The 17,392-nt window shown below is 37.6% G+C and overlaps 1 protein-coding gene across 4 annotated transcripts in view; it reads left to right on the top strand.

The window, feature by feature from the left end:
- The window catches only part of SLC4A10 (solute carrier family 4 member 10), a 277,734-nt gene that overhangs the window by 129,158 nt on the left and 131,184 nt on the right, over positions 1-17,392 (top strand). For all 4 annotated transcript variants that reach the window (XM_054562648.1, XM_054562649.1, XM_054562647.1 and 1 more), the window contains exons 3-4: positions 9,171-9,317; positions 13,077-13,215. In XM_054562648.1, coding sequence (XP_054418623.1) covers positions 9,171-9,317; positions 13,077-13,215 — 286 coding nt within the window. The remainder of the gene's footprint in view (positions 1-9,170; positions 9,318-13,076; positions 13,216-17,392) is intronic.

The raw sequence follows: 17,392 nt of genomic DNA on the forward strand, positions 1-17,392 counted from the left end.
ATATTTGACAAGACAGTGGGAAGCTCCCAGGGTGGCAGTGAGCACAGCAAGGAGGCCTTACGGCTGGGAGTGAAGGGGACTGAGGGGAATTTCAGCAGGAGAGGATACCAGTTATAGGAGTGGGGCATACAGATCACAGAAGGCCTTATAAAGCATTAGAGAACCCTTGGCTTTTTCTCTGAATGAAATGCAGTGACATCAGGTTTAGCTGAGGAATGACATGATCTAACTTGCGTTTTAAAGGGACTGCACTGGCTGCTGTGTGTTAGAGCGGACTGCAGGAGCCAATGGCAGACTTGAGAAGACCTGTTAGGAAGCTAATGCAATAATGCAGGTTGCGTGTGATGTGGCCCTGACCGGAGTGCTGAAGTGAAATAATAAGTGGAAAAATTCTTGGATATATTTTGAAAGTTGTCCAAACAGATATCCCAATTGATTGGTTGTGGACTTAGAAAAAGCAGAGGAGTCTTTAATGGTTCCAAGGTTTTGGTCTGAGCAACTAGGAAAATGTTTTGTCATCAACTGAGATGGACAAGATTGCGGGCGAGCGAAGGGGTTGGGACGGGAGCCGATTAGGAATTCAGTCCTGAACATGTTGATTTTGTTTAAAGATTTTATATACTTATTTTTGGACAGAGGGGAAGAGAGGGAAAAAGAGGGAGAGAAACATTCAAGTGTGGCTGACTCTCATGTGCCCCCTACTGGGGACCTGGCCTGCAACCCAGGCATGTGCCCTCCCTGGGAATTGAAGCAGCGACCCTTTGCTGCGCAGGCCAGTGTTCAAACCCCTGAGCCACACCAGCCAGGGCTGAACATGTGGATTTTAACATGTCTTTTGGACATGGCATGGCTGTGTCAGGTAAGCAGTTGGGTATGTCGGTTTGGAGTTTGGAAAAAAGGCTTACATCAGAGATACAAAATTGGGAGCTGCCTGCATATAGATGGTATTACAGGCAGATTTGGGTTTCGTGGCACCTGAAGGTTATGCTATTTTCTAGGTTCTCTAAGAAAAAGAATTTAAAATTTGAATATAAATTAGATACAGAAGTAAATATTTATTTAGAATGAGAAAGATTTAAACAAATACTTATTTGAAAACATAAAAATACAGAATTATAACATTTGGAGAAAAACCATGATATTTTTAATTAACTGCCTGACATACATCTGTAATACATTTTCTCCTACATTTTTACCTCAAGTATCAAACATTTTAAATATTATTTTTCTGTTGAGAATATAGAAAATTAATCCAATCTTTATCATGATTAATTAAAATTTATTTTTATTCATGATAGTCCAGAAAAGTTTTTTCATCTTTACAACTTATTTACAATTTCATGAAATATTACAAGGTGGTCTTAAAATTTAAGAAAATGTCTATCAAGCTTCTTGCATATATGATCTGTAATATTGGGAAAAATTTTCCAGAGACTAACTCTGGCTCTGTACAGTGAAACCTTGCATCTTCTCCATTACCCGCATGCTTCCAGATTGTGATGCTTCTGCATATTGTGACACCACTTTAACCTTGAACCTTTGTGTCACACACAATGTTAGGTGAGTTTGGCTCAATTGATACTAGTAGTATTCTGGGAAGCCATTCCTCCTTCAGGACAGGTAACAATGACTTACTTGAACTAGGAAGTGACTGCAAATCATATAAATATGTTTCATTTAAACCAACCTAAATATATCTCCAACTCTGTGTCCTTTTAGTTTCCCCAATTGTCAGCACTCAAGTGCTCCCCATCATGAAGATACCTTAAATTCACAAATTTTCCTAAAATATATGACCACAAGAACACCATGCTAGCCCTCTCCCCTTTACGTGTAATCTACTCACTGACACAAATATTCCCTTATTTGTTCCTGCTTTTGCTTACTTATAAAATAAATTTCTCTATAGCTACTCAGTGCTATGAGTAGCTATGAGTCTTGACTTTTTAAAATTAAAAGACTTTATTTTTAAAAGCAGTTTTAGGTTTGCAGAGATTATGCCCCTCCCTGCACAGTTTCCCCTATTATTATTATTTTGCATTTGTGAAATACATTTCTTGTAATTGATGGACCAATATTAATAGATTATTATTAACTAAAGTCTACAGTTTATAGTGGGGTTCATTCTTTGTTTCCACCATGATAGTATTATGTAGGTGTAGGGTAAGTGGAGGCAGTCTGGCTTCCTCACCCAGATGCTTGGGTAACTAGGGGGAGCAGCTTCTCACAACCTTGGAGTCTGATAAAGCAGTGTTCTCATAGCCTTGAGTCTGGGTGCAATAAACTGCCCCTTAGCCTGGAGTAGGCTCACATGCGCAGCTCATGCCAGGTTACCTCACTTTTTGGCCTGAAGTCAGCTTTGTTCATGCCAATACTTAAGGAGGTAGGGGCTTCTCACGGAGAGTGAGGGAGTGAGTGGTGCACTGACATAGACATGGGCTTGTGGCCTGTGTGACTCCCCCGAATAAAGGCATGTCAAGCATCCCCATGGCTCCATGCATTTTCTTCCGTCTACCTGAGTCTCGAGTGGATCTGCCCAGCCTAGGGAGGCTGCAAACAGCAAGATAGTGCCACTTCTCTAAAAAAGCCTTGTTGCTTCTGGTCAAGATGGTGATGCAGGCAGACATGGCTTACCTCTTTGCACAAGCATATCAAAATTACAACTAAAATAGAGAACAACCATCACTCAGGAACATTAGAAATCAAGCTGAATGGAAGCTTGACAACTATGAAATTGAGTTGAATGGAAGTTTGACAACTATGGAATTGAAGAAACCACATCCATCCAGACTGGTAGGAGGGATGTGGACTCAGAGCGGGCTGTCCCCATATGCGCATGCATAAAAATTCAGGATGGATATCTCGGATGTGAGGTGTCCCAGATCCACACCAGGCCCCCCAGCCCAGGATTCCAGGGCTAGGAAGATAATCCCCACAACTTCTGGCTGTGAAAACCAGCGGGGATTGAGTTGTTGGAGGAAAGTGCCGGAGCCCTAATCAGTTTCTCTTGGGGAACACACACACAGACTCACCTACTCAGACTTGTTCCATCTGAGTTCTGGCAGCTTGAAGGGCACCAGTGGTATATAGGGAGAGAAAGCTGCTTTTCCATAAGAATGGCTAGTCTTGCCTCCTAAATCCTATCAAACAAGCAACAGCTGGATTCAGTGAGCCTTAGCAGCAGCCAGATTGGAGTCACAGCTTGGCTTCACCTGGGAATCTCCAAGCCGAGCACAAGTAACAGCCATCACAGATTGCTTTACAACTCAGGAGGGGTGGCCCTGGGCAAAACACAGGCAGGAGCTGATCTTGGTCTGCACCACTCAGGAAACCCGAGGGCCAGTGTACCCAACAGGCAGCTATAGACCACATCAGAGTACCACAACCCTACCCCTGCACAGCTGATCGTTCACGGAAGGTGGAGGTTGGTCACCAGTGGTCATAGCCAGTCCTTGAAGCTGACTGGCCTGGGTAAATCCCTCCCATTGATCTGCCAACAGCAACCAAAGCTCAACTACAAGAGAAGGGTGTACTTAGCCTACATGAAGGGGACACCTCGAGTACCCAGCTTGGGTGATAGGGAAGGCTGTGCCACTGGACCCTACAGGACACCTACTACATTAGGTCACACTACCAAGACATGGAGTCAAAGCAGCTCTACTTCATGCATAGAAACAAACACAGGGAGGCTGCCAAAATAGAGGCAAAGAAACATGGCCCAAATGGAAGAGCAGATAAAAACTCCAGAAAATGAGCTAAATGAAATGGAGATAAGCAATCCATCAGATGCAGAGTTCAAAACACTGTTTATAAGGATGCTCAAGAAATTCAGTAAAGACATCAGCAGCATAAAAAAGACCCAGTCAGAAATGAAAGATGCATTAATTGAAATAAAGAACAATTTACAGGGAAACAGCGGTAGAATAGATGAAGCCGAGAATCAAATCAATGATTTGGAACATAAGGAATAAAAAGACATCCAATGAGTACAGCAAGAAGAAAAAAGAATCCAGAAAAAATTAGGATAGTATAAACAGCCTCTGGGACAACTTTAAGAGGTCCAACCTTTGCCTCATAGGGGTGCCAGAAGGAGAAGAGAAAGAGCAGGAAATTGGAAATCTATCTGAAAAAATAGTGAAAGAAAACTTCCCTAATTTGGTGAAGGAATAGACATTCAAGTCCAGGAAGTGAAGAGAATTCCAATTATGATGGAAACAAAGAGGCCCACTCCAAGACACATCATTATTAAAAGGCCCAATGTTAAAGAGAGACTCTTAAAAGCAAGAAAAAAGGAGTTAGTTACCGAAAGGTTGCCAGATGGGAGAGGGGAGGGGAAGAATGCGTGAAAAGGTGAGGGAATTAAGAAGTACAAATAGATAGCTACTGAATAGCCATGGGATGTAAAGTACAGTATAAGAAATGGAATAGCCAAAGAACTTACATGCATTACTCATGGACATGAACAATGGTGGGGGGATTACATGAGGGAGTAGGCGATGCTGGGTGGAGGGAGGCAAAAGGGGAAAAATAAGGACAACTATAATACATAATCAATAAAATATAATTTTAAAAAATGGCTTTGTGTCTCACCTATTCATCCCTAACCCCTTCCCCAGAATCCCTGGCAAACTCTTATATTTTTAACTGTCTTTATAGTTTTACCTTTACCAGAATGTTATATAGTTGCAATCCCATAGTATATAGCTTTTTCACTGGCTTCTTTCACTTAGCAATTTTTGTTTTCTCTGTCTTTTTGTGGTTAATACCTTTTATTGTTGAACAATACTCCATTGTTTATTCATTCACCTATTAAAGGACATCTTGGTTGTTTCCTATTTTTGACAATTATGAATAAAACAGATATAAACAATGTTGTTCAGGGTTTTGTGTGGACATTGGTTTTCAAATCACTGGGGCAAATACCTGAAAGTGAATTAAGTATTGAGATTAGAGTCTAGACAGGTCTTATACCTTTTACAATAATTAACTCAAAATGGATGATAGAGCTAAATGTATAAACAAAAATTATACAACTTGTAGAAGACCACAGAGGACAAAATCTAGGTGACTTTGAATTTGGTGATGACTTTTTACATATAACATAAAAGAAAAAAATGTTAATTGGACTTCTTTAAAATTAAAACTTCTACTTTATGAAAGACAGTTATGAGGAGGAAAATACAAGCCACAGACTGGGAGAATATACTTGCAAACGGTGTATCTGATAAAAGACTGTTATCTAAAATATAGAGAGATTAAAAAATAAAAATAATAATAAAATAAAAAGTAAAATAAATTTAAAAAATAATTTTAAAATGAATAAAATATACAAAGAACTCTTAATATTCAACAATAAGAAAATAAACATTCCAATTACAAAATAGGAAAGATCTGAAAGGACATCTCACTAAAGAAGAGATACAGATGGTAAATAAGCATACTAAAGGATACTCAACATCATATGTCATTAGGGAATTGCAAATTAAAATAAAACAAGGGCGACATTCACTGTACCCAACCAACCAGGCCCTTTGGGGTTGCCAGCAAGTTTCATGGTGCCCCTTATCTTTGTCTGTATGGGAGTGGTTATCTTAATCAGTAACTGTTAGAAACCTTAGCAATCTTTAAGGGTTAGTGTAAGTACCACTTCTCAACTCGAGAGAATATTCACTGTCTAAACTTCCTCAGTTCTTACTTATTTCCCCATCCACTCAAAATTCTGTCAAGAAAGTTACAGATAAACATTAATTTTCAACTGTAATAGCTAATTTTTAGTCTTAATCTTGTTTGAATCCCTTATACAATAGCATATAAACTGGTACCTACTCCCTTCTTGGAACTCTTCTTTGGCTTCTTTTTAAATTGTTAAGTGAAGCATACATACTGAAAGGTACAGAAAGCTTATATATAAAGTTTAATAAATATTTGTAGGGCAAAGATTGGTATCAAGAAATAGAACATTTCTAGCATTGCAGAAGCTGCTCATGTGACTCTCCACAATCCTAATTCCTACTCTTCTTTATGCTAGAGGTCACAATTATTCTGACTCTTATATTGATCTTTTTCTGTGTATGCATTCTGAAATAGTTTTTCCATTTCTAATGCGTAATAAAGGGAACTCAGTAGTATTTGTGAGATTCATCTACGTTGCTGTGCATATCTGTAGTTTTTTTTAAATTACTTTTGTATATATTCCATTGTTTGAATGCAATCTACTGTATTTATATATTCTATTAATGGATTTTTGGGTTGTTTTGAGTGTTTTTTCTTTACAAACAGTCCTTCTTTAGGCATTCTCTCTCTCTCTCTCTCTCTCTCACACACACACACACACACACACACACACACACACCCTGCATGAATTTCTCTAGGGTCCAGAGAGACTGCTACATCATAAAGTATGGATATTTTTGGAAATGACACTGTTTCAAAGTGGATCTTCCAGAGTATACTACTACTAGTACTATATGAGAAACTGGTATGCAACATACCAAGACACAGAATTGTCAACCATTTCAATTTTTGCCAAGGTCATAAGAATATGGAGATATCTCATTTTGGTTCAAATTTCTATTATCCTGATAACAAATGGAGTTGAACACCTTTCCCCACTTTTATTACCCATTTGGATTTTCTCTTTTATTATGTGCCTATTTAAGGGTTTTTTTTTACTGCCTGTTTTCCCACTGACTTTCCAACTTTTTCTTTGGATTTGTAGATTTCATGCTTTGTTGCTCACCCACTCTCTTTTAATAAATTTCCTGATTTTAATGTGATAAAATTTATTAATCATTTATATTATTGTTAAGAAATTGTTTCCTTACTTGGAATTAAAAAGACAGTTTCCAGACAGAGTAGAGATGAAAAGCAGGTATGTAATCTCATGTGTTTAAATAGAAGTTTGTGATCTCATCTGTTTATTGTTTTTAAGCCTTTGTTTTCTCTTTTTCTGATTCTTAAGTGCTAATTTTATACAAGGCTCTATCTGAATGTTCTTTCTTCTTCTATACTTTGTCTTCATTGATAGCTTTCAACTTACTAGAGTAGAGGAATACAATGAAGTGGTGGTCCAAGTAATTTGAAATTACTAATGTTTAAGATGCCAACGTTTGTAAATTATTTTAAGGATTCATATTTGTAGTATGTCTAGATATCTGAGCTTCCTAAGATGTTATAAATTATTTGTCTTTCAAGTTTTTCTTTATATATTTTAGATTATTTTTTCAATTTCAATTAAAATAATGATGTTGAAAATTTGTGATCGTGTCAACTATATAGATTAATGCATGTCTGTCTTGGTGAGGGGATTTCATCTTCTCCTCATTGACTGTGATACATATGTCTGGGGATACCCAGAGCAATACATCACACTTGTTATGTAAGTTGGGAAAGCTGAAACCTGCTGATGTATATAAAATAATGTCTTATTTATATTTGTATCCTTGATACCTGGCATAATATCACTCAATAAATTGTTCATCATCTCAGTAAACACTTCTTAGGTATTTGCTCTATGCAAGGCATTGTGTCAGGTGCTAAAGACTCAGGGTGAGTAAATACATGGGCCTTCCCTAGAGAAGATTAATAAGAGAAAAACTGCTTATAAGTAAATAATTACTGACAAGAGCCATTGTGCTTTGGTGTCTGTGGTTAAGGGGGAAAAGTGGTCAACTATATTTGGAATGAGAGGGTGTGGAAAAGTTTTAAAATCCTTGAGATGAGACTTTGGAGATAACAAAGTATTCATTAGAGAGTCAGGAGAGACAAAGATGTTTCATACAGTAGGAAGAATAAGAGCAGTATTAAGCAAAAGCAGGGAAATTTGACAACACCTGTAAAATTCAGGAATGAAGGGGCACACACTGCCTTGTAGTGTCTGTGGCAGCATGTATTTAGAAGCCTGGCCAGAGAAATAGGCAGAGGTCAGATATCGGTTGGCTTTATAGAATAGTAAAATTTTTGTACTATAGGAAACAGAGAGTAATCAGTGAGTTTAAATCTGGAGAGTAATGTAGTCAGATTTTCCTTTTTGAAAAAAAAAGGCCATCAGTATACAGGATAAGATTGGGATAAGAGCAGTATACAGGATAAAGTGGGACAAGACTGGAGTTAGAAAAGAAAATACTAAGGAGAATGTCCCAAAGGTCCTGGTGAAGGATGATGAGGGTCCAAACTAAGGCAGGAGCACTAGAGATATTGAAGAAGGGATGGATTCAAGAGGGGCTAAGGAGAATCTAGTGATAAATTGGATGGGCTTTGAGATGACTGGGTAGATAGTGCATTTACCGAGATAGATGATAGATAGTTATTACTTGGGGACCAAAGAAAAGGATGAATTCCATGATTTTTGAATGTGGCATGCCTTTGGGAAGGATGTCGGTGGTCTGAGAGAGTTTCAAGTGTCAAGATATGGGTCTTAGAGCCTGCTACGTGTGTGTGTGTGTATGTGTGTGTGTGTGTATCATGTGATTATCTGTCTATCATCTATCTATCTATCCATCCATATATCCATCTACCTATTAGTTGAAATCATGAGGTCAAGGTCAGTGCCCAGGGGATGCCAATCTTGAATGGGTAAATGGAAGAAGAACCACCAAAGGAAATTGACATAAATAGAACAAAGGAAGAGGGAGGAGGGCCAAGAGAAATTTGTCATAGAGAAGAAAGTGGCCAATGACATCAAGTGCCACAGAAAGGAACGGTAGAGCTGAAAGAATTCCACAGGACTTGGCATTACTAGGGACCTTGGTGAAATCTGGTTTATTAAAGACTACTCGTTTCACACACTTAACTGTCAAGAGAAGGGAACTGATGAGATAACTGGTTAATTGAGGGTAGGTAGAAAATAGAATGAATTTTTAAAATGAGAATAGTATAGTTACAAAGTGTGGGAAGTAGACACAGAGAGATTAAGACAGTTAATAAACTAATACTGATTATAAAATATATAACCAAATAATTAGTATTGTAAAAGTTTGTGATGACCTGTGGTATGCTTAAATAGATACACTAGCAAAATACAGTACCAAGCACTAAGATTTACACCCATCTTAAACACAAAAACTATGTGCTGGATTGAATTGAATTGAGTCTCCATTAACATGTAAATCATCCTCATCTGTGATCTGGAATAATTTAGAGTTTAATTTGTGCTTTTACTCCTGATGAAGGTCATCGGACACTATTTATTGGAGTTCACGTGCCCCTGGGAGGAAGGAAAAGCCATCGACGTCACAGGCATCGTGGTCATAAACACAGGAAGAGAGACAGAGAGAGAGACTCGGGATTAGAGGATGGAAGGGAGTCACCATCCTTTGGTAAGAATCGCCTTGTTTTTATTACATTTGTGACCATAATAATATTGTACTTGTTTGTACAATCCAAATTAAAATATCTTATAGTCATAAAATTGTTTATACTTTTCTAAAATATGTTGTGTTGGACATTGGAAAGAAGAGAGAGAAAGCTTGATCTTTTTTTTTTGTTTTGTTTCTATTGAACACCTGCATTGTGAAGGTGAGAATTTTCTTGGATTTGTGATTGAGGGAATACACTTAAGTAGTAAAACTTAGTTGTACAAACTCTTGATAATTTATACAAATAACAGTCATTGCTCTAAGTAGTTTGAAAATCCAGGGGGAAATGCTTATCAAAGTTCCCACTTACACTATCACTAATCTACCCAAATTTTATTCTTAAGATGTAAAATATCTACTCTTTGCTCTTCTTTTGAAAGTAGGTACAGAATATCAACATATAGTGATATAGTAGTTGTTAACAATTCCTGAGAGCCATAGGAGCCTGTGTACATGACATAAGTAAGAACAAAGCCTTTAGCTCTTGACCTTTCCATCTCCTATTACCTTCTTCACTGTACCTTGCTCACCTATCTATCTATAATTACTCCACCTCTAAATACAGTAACGCATTCACCCTGCTCCGTGAGCACAGCTTGTCTTCTTATTTGCTTGTGCAACTACTTGATCTCTCTTTTTTCTATCCATGTAATAATCTTCATTTATTTTCTTATCCTACTCTGATTTCATAGCTTGTAATTTTAGTAATACTTTTGCTAATATTCTAAATATCTTAGGTCCCCTTTTATAGTGTAACTCATAACTTCACCCCCAGTTTAAAATCAATATTTATGTTGGGTTTCTTCCATGTCTTTGTCTTCTCCCTCCCTGAGTAGGCATGCTCTGTGGGACATTGGCATTCAACGTGGCAGATTGTAACCATTTAAATTCATGATTTAAATGGAGCTTCAACACCTCTTCCAAATTCTATTGCATTTTTTTGAGTTTTGGAAAAAATATTTTTCAGGCTTCTTTACCGTTGTCCAGCATACTCCTTTTCACCGTCACTTAGCAGATGCTTTGTACCTCAGAAGGAAAATACGTCACCAGAAAGAATGCACTCCACTCCCCTCCTATTAAATATATAGGCCTATGTGTTTACATCTGCAACTATCTTTTTTTCCCTTTTAATAAGATAAGGGACTTTTCAATTATGTTTATTTCCTGTTCTCTCCTACCTGGAAACTTTTACAGTTTATATCTGAATGACTTCTTCCTTCAACTGGATTGTTGTCATCATCTTTTAAGCATGACAGAGTCTCTTCTATTTTAAAGAGTTCCCAAACTCCCTCAAACACACATTCCCCATTCACCTGTATCCAGATGTGAAGTAAGTTAATGGCATATAAAGTCTGGGGTAACAATTTTACTTGCAATAACATCTACATGTTGCTTTATCCAAAAACTATTTTTACTAAGTATTGAGGAGAAATCTATGGTCTTTGTTTTTTCATTTTTGGAATTTCTCTTTGGAGCTTGAGTGCTTATAGACATTTTTCTATGTCCTTTTATTTAAGAAAACTTGCTAAAATATGCCTGGTGGTGGATGTATTAAAAGGCCTCCTCAAATCTGTTTATACTGATACTTTTCCACGTAGAGAACATTTTTCTATTTGATTCTGTTCCATTTACTTTGGCCTCTTATTTGTGAATTAATTATCTGCATGCTGGATTTATGGTATCTGCTCTTTGTCATTTTCCTTTGTAGCTTAAAATTACTCTCTCTATATTATTAATTTGATTATTTGTAGCATCAGTTCTGCACTTCACTACTTTTATTAGGGATTTCGATTTTGCTCTTGAATTTTTAGTTTCCTTAAATTTCTTTCTTATCTCATTTGCTTTACATTTTCTTCTGTTCTTCCCTAATTAGTTTTTGTTTTTCTGTTTGGTAGAGTTTATGTTTTTATAGTCTAATGAGGATTCCCACCAATTTTGGACATTTTCTTTTGATCCTGATGTAGGTATTTTTCAGAGGTATGATCCTCCTTCAGACCATCTAGATTTTTGACTTTTCATTGGCTTGTAGTATATTTATAGACCCCCAATTTTTCTTTTTACTCATCTTTTTATAAGGCAAGGTATATTCATACTATATATGTATGGCTATATCCTAAGATGACGTAGACAGACACTGCCATCAGTGTGCTCCTGTCTCCATCACTGTGTGTAGTTAGGGGCATCAAATACTAAATCTCTCTATGTTGAAGGCCTGTATTATCATTATGACCATCCCCATTAGCATCAGCATCAATTATTATTAATAATATTTATATAATGCTTTATAATTTGAAAAATAAATTTGCATGCATAATTTCCTCTCCTGTGACTTGGCCCTACCACCTTCCAAAAGACTAATTCTGGAAGATGGATATATGTTCTATTTACTATATATTAAGCTATGATTTGACAAGAACTTTTAAATTACAGTTGAAATAAGTGTGACAAAGAGAAGTATTGAGTGCTATGAATTAGGATAACAGATGCATGATTTAGTTGTTTGCATATGAATTTTCGTATGTGTTTGTTTATGTATATGTCTTGCAAGGCTGGTTAGGTAGGCTTGCCCAAGTATATCACATTGAAGTAGACACCGAAAGACATCTAGGAGAAGAAACAGTGCATGCAGTGACTCTAAAGTGGGAAAAAGCACAGTGTTTTTAAAAATCTGAAGGAAGGCTAATATACTGGCAACAGAATAAGGAATAGAGTGGCAGAAAATAAGGTTAATGAGTTAAGCAGGGGTAGGGTCCCACCACAAATATTTATGTACACAAACTGAACTAACAAGCAAAATAAAGACAGACTCATAGATAGAGAGCAAGCGGACAGCTTGGGAGTGTGTTGGGGATGGGTGGTGGTGGTGGAGGGATTGAGCAAAAAAGAAAAAAAAAGAGAGCGTATAACCTAGCAGTCTTACTCCTACTTACTTACCCTAGGAATATAAAGACTTATGTTTAACTGAAAAACCCATAGAAGAATACTTACAGTAGTTCTATTTATAGTTGCCCCAAACTGGAAATAACCTGAATATCCTCAGCAAGTGGATGGATAAGCAAACTTTACATTCCTACAATGGACTATTTCTCAACAGTAAAAAGGATGAACTACTGATATACTCTGTGACACAGATAAATTTCAAAATCTCAAAGGCATTATACTAAGTGAATAATGACAGTCACAAAAGGTTATATATCATATTTTTCCATTTATATGACATTTTGGAAAAGGAAAAACTGTAAGTAGTGGAGACCAGATTAGTCATTGCTAGGGGTTGAGGGGAGGACTTGGGTGTGACTACAAAGAAACATCACAAGGGAGTTTTTTTGTAAATTATATTCAGCATAGTTTTAGTATAAATGAATTTTATCATAGTCAAATCTTTTGAATATTTACCAAAAATATAGCATATATGATGAGAGATATGTGTGAGAGAGAAATAGAAGTAGTTTTCAGGAGTGTTATAAATAATCCAAAATAATAACCATATTTGGTTTTATTTTTGATAAAATCTATGCATTATTTACTATTTTACATATTTATGCTCTCAAATTTTTGCTAGACTTAATGTAATGCTAAATTTAGTTTTAATTCCCAAGTTTACTTTAGTTGAGTGTGGTAATGGAGGCAGGGGAGTTGAAATGGGGATGAAGGAGGTGACCAGGACATTTTGAGTGTGAAGTCTTGGTGATGCATGTCCCTGTCTCTGATTTTCCATAGACACCCCATCACAGCGGGTACAGTTTATTCTTGGAACTGAGGATGATGATGAAGAGCACATTCCTCATGACCTTTTCACAGAACTGGATGAGATTTGCTGGCGTGAAGGTGAGGATGCTGAGTGGCGAGAAACAGCCAGGTGAGGATTTTTTTTGAAGGGTAAATGTATACTAAAGAATTTTCATGCTATTAGAGAAACAGATTTCTACTGCCATGATTTGGCAAACATCCATGAGTGCTGCTAATTTCTGAAATTGCTCATCTGGCCTGGGCATATCCTATAATGGGATATGGGTCAGAATGAACTCTGAAGGCAGTAATTATAGTAAATAGTGACGCAGAGCCAGCCAGCAGCTGCAGTCTTAAAGATAAACAGTAGCATAATTTGTGTGTCATCAAGAGAACAATAGAAATCTAAAAGTAATTTCTTTCTTTCTTTCTGATTGCTGGCTTGTGCTCAAACTAGTGATATTATATGATAATTTCAGTGAGGGGCTTTTTTAAAGGAAGGGCAAACATTATAAGAGGCTTTAGGTATAGTCCTGGATTTATGTACTATTTGGTGAGGATAAAAAATATTTTGTAATATGTTTCTAGGATATGTATACACTCAAACAGTGGTTTTTCAAACTAACTTTCTAAAAATTACTTTTTCTGTCATTTGTAATTAATATTACTATATTGCATATAGTTGAAGTACTATAAAAAGTAATAAATTAAATTTTGCATTTGCTTTTTACTTATTCTTGCTCACTTAGTCATTTATATAACAGACATTTTTGAAGTATCTACATTGTGCCAGGTGGAATGGATATAGAATAATAAAAACAAAAAACTTGGAACTTGTCTTTAACAATTCAGGGATTTAGAAAAACAAAGTTGTAAACGGTCTACGATAAATGCTATGACACAGGCATGCACAAGGAATTGTAGGCATACCTAAGACTGTTACTTTGTGTTTCTCAAATTTTAAAATGAATACGAAGCACATGGGATCTTGTTGAAATGTAGATTTAGTAGGCCTCAGGCACAGTGTCAGATTCTAACAATCTTCCAGGTGGTGTCACACCAATATTTTTGGGTTGTGACCACATTTTGAGTAGCAAGGATTTAAACCACAAGGGCGAGAGAGGTAATCAAAATAACTTCTTAGGGGAGCTCCAAGATGATGGCAGAGTAGGAAGATAGATCATTGACCCCCTCCCAGAACCAGCCTGGAAATAAAATTAAAGAAAAGAACAATCACCCAAGTCAAACTAAAGGCTACCTGAAAAAGAGACTTTTAACTGAGGATGACCCAAAAACCACCCACAGAGCGGTAAAAAGGGCTGGGATATCTAAAAGGGGCTGGCCTTCTTCACACAGGTAGCCGGCTGTAAAAACTTCCCCTTGAGAGGAGAAAAGCCAGGACCACACACGCAGAGAACCAGTGCCAAGATCAGCCCATCATGTAGCAAAACCAGTGGTGAGATGCCATGGAGTCTTTCTCTGCTGTGGAGGGAAAAAACCCCTGGAGAAAAACCAACCATCTTTTCTTTTTTCCTAAAGGGGCAAAGCACAGGGTTTGTGCCCACAGCTACTCACCTTGGGCCCCAGCAAAGAGAAGGCAGTTTTGACTGGAGGCACTTGAGGAGAACCTGGAGTGGGAGGCATTGGGGAGAGACCTGGGAGAGTGGCTGTTGAATTTTGGGGGGATCCCCATGTACCTGGGCTCCATAGCAGACATATGGAGAAGAGCTAGCCCTTCTCAGGGGAAAATCAGTTACCTTGCCCTGTGGGATACCACTCTGGAATCCTGTTTGCTCCTCCTTGCATTTTTTTGTTTTACTTTCAGTTTGGCTCTGTCTTGATGGTATTTATTTATTTATTTATTTATTTATTTATTTATTTATTTATTCCAATAGTGCATCTTAACCCCTGCTGAGGAGAGAGCAACATAAACAGACTCAGGGGGTGTACGAGATTGCCTGTAGGGTGGAGCCAACCCATTCACTTTCCTGGGAAACATACTGGCATTTACCTCTCAGGGTAGACTATAGAAACTCCTTACCAGCACCTGGAAGGCTCAAAAGCTGGGCTCTGGAAGCCTACTAAGGCCCCACCCTGCCAAGTACAGGGAAAAATTTTGATAGACTCAGACTAGCGGCTTGGAGGAGGGAGGATATGCCCACCATCTTCCCTGAAGTCTGAAATGCACCTGCCACGGGAGATCCAGGAATCACAGCCTATTATTGCCACCAGAAGCCTTCTCAGAAATAGTTGGAACTGTGACTAGCCTAAGATTGATAGCAGGCCAGCAGATAGAGATAGGCAGAGGTGGATCCTGCAATGACATGGGATGTTTGCTGACACACGCCTGGACCCAGTGCTGATAAAAGCCAGTTTTGCAGGGCAGCCTGGCCCTTCCTGGGAGCAGCAAAGCCTAAAGGAATTAGCCACAAGCTGTGGGTTGATTGTAGCTTTGAAAAGACTGCCAAGGGCCAGACATGGGCAGCACCGGACATTGGCTTATGCAAGACTCAGACATCAGAGTGGGATCCAAAGAGAGAAAACAGAAGGCAAGATTTAAATTGTGCTGAGACAAATCCACTTTGTTCTTTTTTCACTATTTTTGCTATTTTTCTTTTACATAGCATTTTTGTATCTACTTTTTTCTTTTTTTGGTGTTCTTTTTTTTCTTTCATACTTCTTATTTTTTTCTCACCTTTGCTCCCTTCTCCTTTCCTCTTATTATTTTTATTACTTTTTCTCTTTCTATGTTCCTGCTCCTCATTTTCCTCTTTCAGTTCATCACAAGTATTAGTTCTCTTTTCTCCTATGATAATCACTTTTCTTTCTTTTGGTCTTCTCATATTATTTTTCCTTTTCTCCTTTCTCAACTATTACATTTCTCTTTCCACTTTTATTATTCTTTGCTCTTTTGTCATTGATATTGCTGTTGTGGTTGGGGAAGTTGCTTATCTTGATGTTGTTTTTGTGCTGTTTTGCTTTGTTCTGCTAGCTCCTATATGGCAGTACAAGATGGGATAAGGGTTGAGCCTCTTAGTAAGCCAACTGGAGGGGAGTTCCCACCAATGAATGATCCAATAAAAATCAGGACCCAAATACAATGGGGGAGTCCACATAACCCATACAAAGGACATTCCTAGAGCATCAAGGTCAGGAGATGAAGGAGTCTGCACAACTGGGTCCCACAAGATTCCTACCACATAGGGCCACTCCACAAGACAAGGAATCAAAGCAGATCAATCTAATACATAGAAGCAAACACAAAGAGACAACTAAATTGGGTAGACAACGAAACAACCCCCAAATAAGAGAAAAGGAGGAATCTCCAGAAAAAGAGCTAAATGAAATTGAGGCAAGCAACTTATCAGACAAGGAGTTCAAAATAATGGTTATAAGGATGCCCAAGGAGTTTAGTGAGAACTATGAGGAACTTAGTGGGAACAACATCAGCATGAAAAAGGAAACTATGAATAAGAACCAAGTGGAAATGAAGAATACAATATCTGAAATTAAGAACACACTAGAAGGAATTAAAGGCAGGCTAGATGAAGCAGAGGATTGAGTCAGCAAATATGAAGGCAAGGTAGAGTAAAACACCCAATCAGAACAACAAAATGAAAAAAAAGACTTAAAAAGATGATGATAGTTTAAGGGAGCTTTGGGACAAGATGAAATGTAACAATATTTGCATCATAGGGATACCAGAAGGAGAGGAAAGGAAGCAAGGGCTAGGAAACCTGTTTGAAAAAATGACAGAAAGCCTCCCTAACTTGGTGAAGGAAAAAATCATGTAAGTTCAGGAAGCAGAGAAGGTCCCAATCAAGATGAACTCAAAAAGGCCCACTCCAAGACACATCACAATTAAAATGACAAAATTTAAAGATAAAGAGAAAATTGTAAAGGCAGCAATAGAGAAACAGCTAGTAACATATAATGGAGCCCCAGTAAAACTACCAGCTGATTTCTTAACAGAAAAACAAACCAGAAGGGGCTGGCATGAAATATTTCAAGTAATAACAAGGAAGGACCTGCAACCAAGACTACTCTATCCAGCAAGGCTCTCATTTAAAAATGGAAGGAGATATAAAGAGCTTCCCAGATTTAAAAAAAAAAAGCCTAAAAGAGTACATCTCTACCAAACCATCACTGCAAGAGATGCTAAAGGGACATCTGAGAGAGAGAGAGAGAGAGAGAGAGAGAGAGAGAGAGAAACACAGGTACAAAGGGCCAAAAATGACTATGCATAAGTACCTATCAATAACCTTAAATGTAAATGGATTAAATGCTCCAATCAAAAGACATATGTT

The sequence above is a fragment of the Pteronotus mesoamericanus genome, unplaced genomic scaffold (assembly GCF_021234165.1).
Source record: "Pteronotus mesoamericanus isolate MK-2021 breed Mesoamerican mustached bat unplaced genomic scaffold, CSHL_Meso_final scaffold_651, whole genome shotgun sequence".
Lineage (NCBI taxonomy): Eukaryota > Metazoa > Chordata > Mammalia > Chiroptera > Mormoopidae > Pteronotus > Pteronotus mesoamericanus.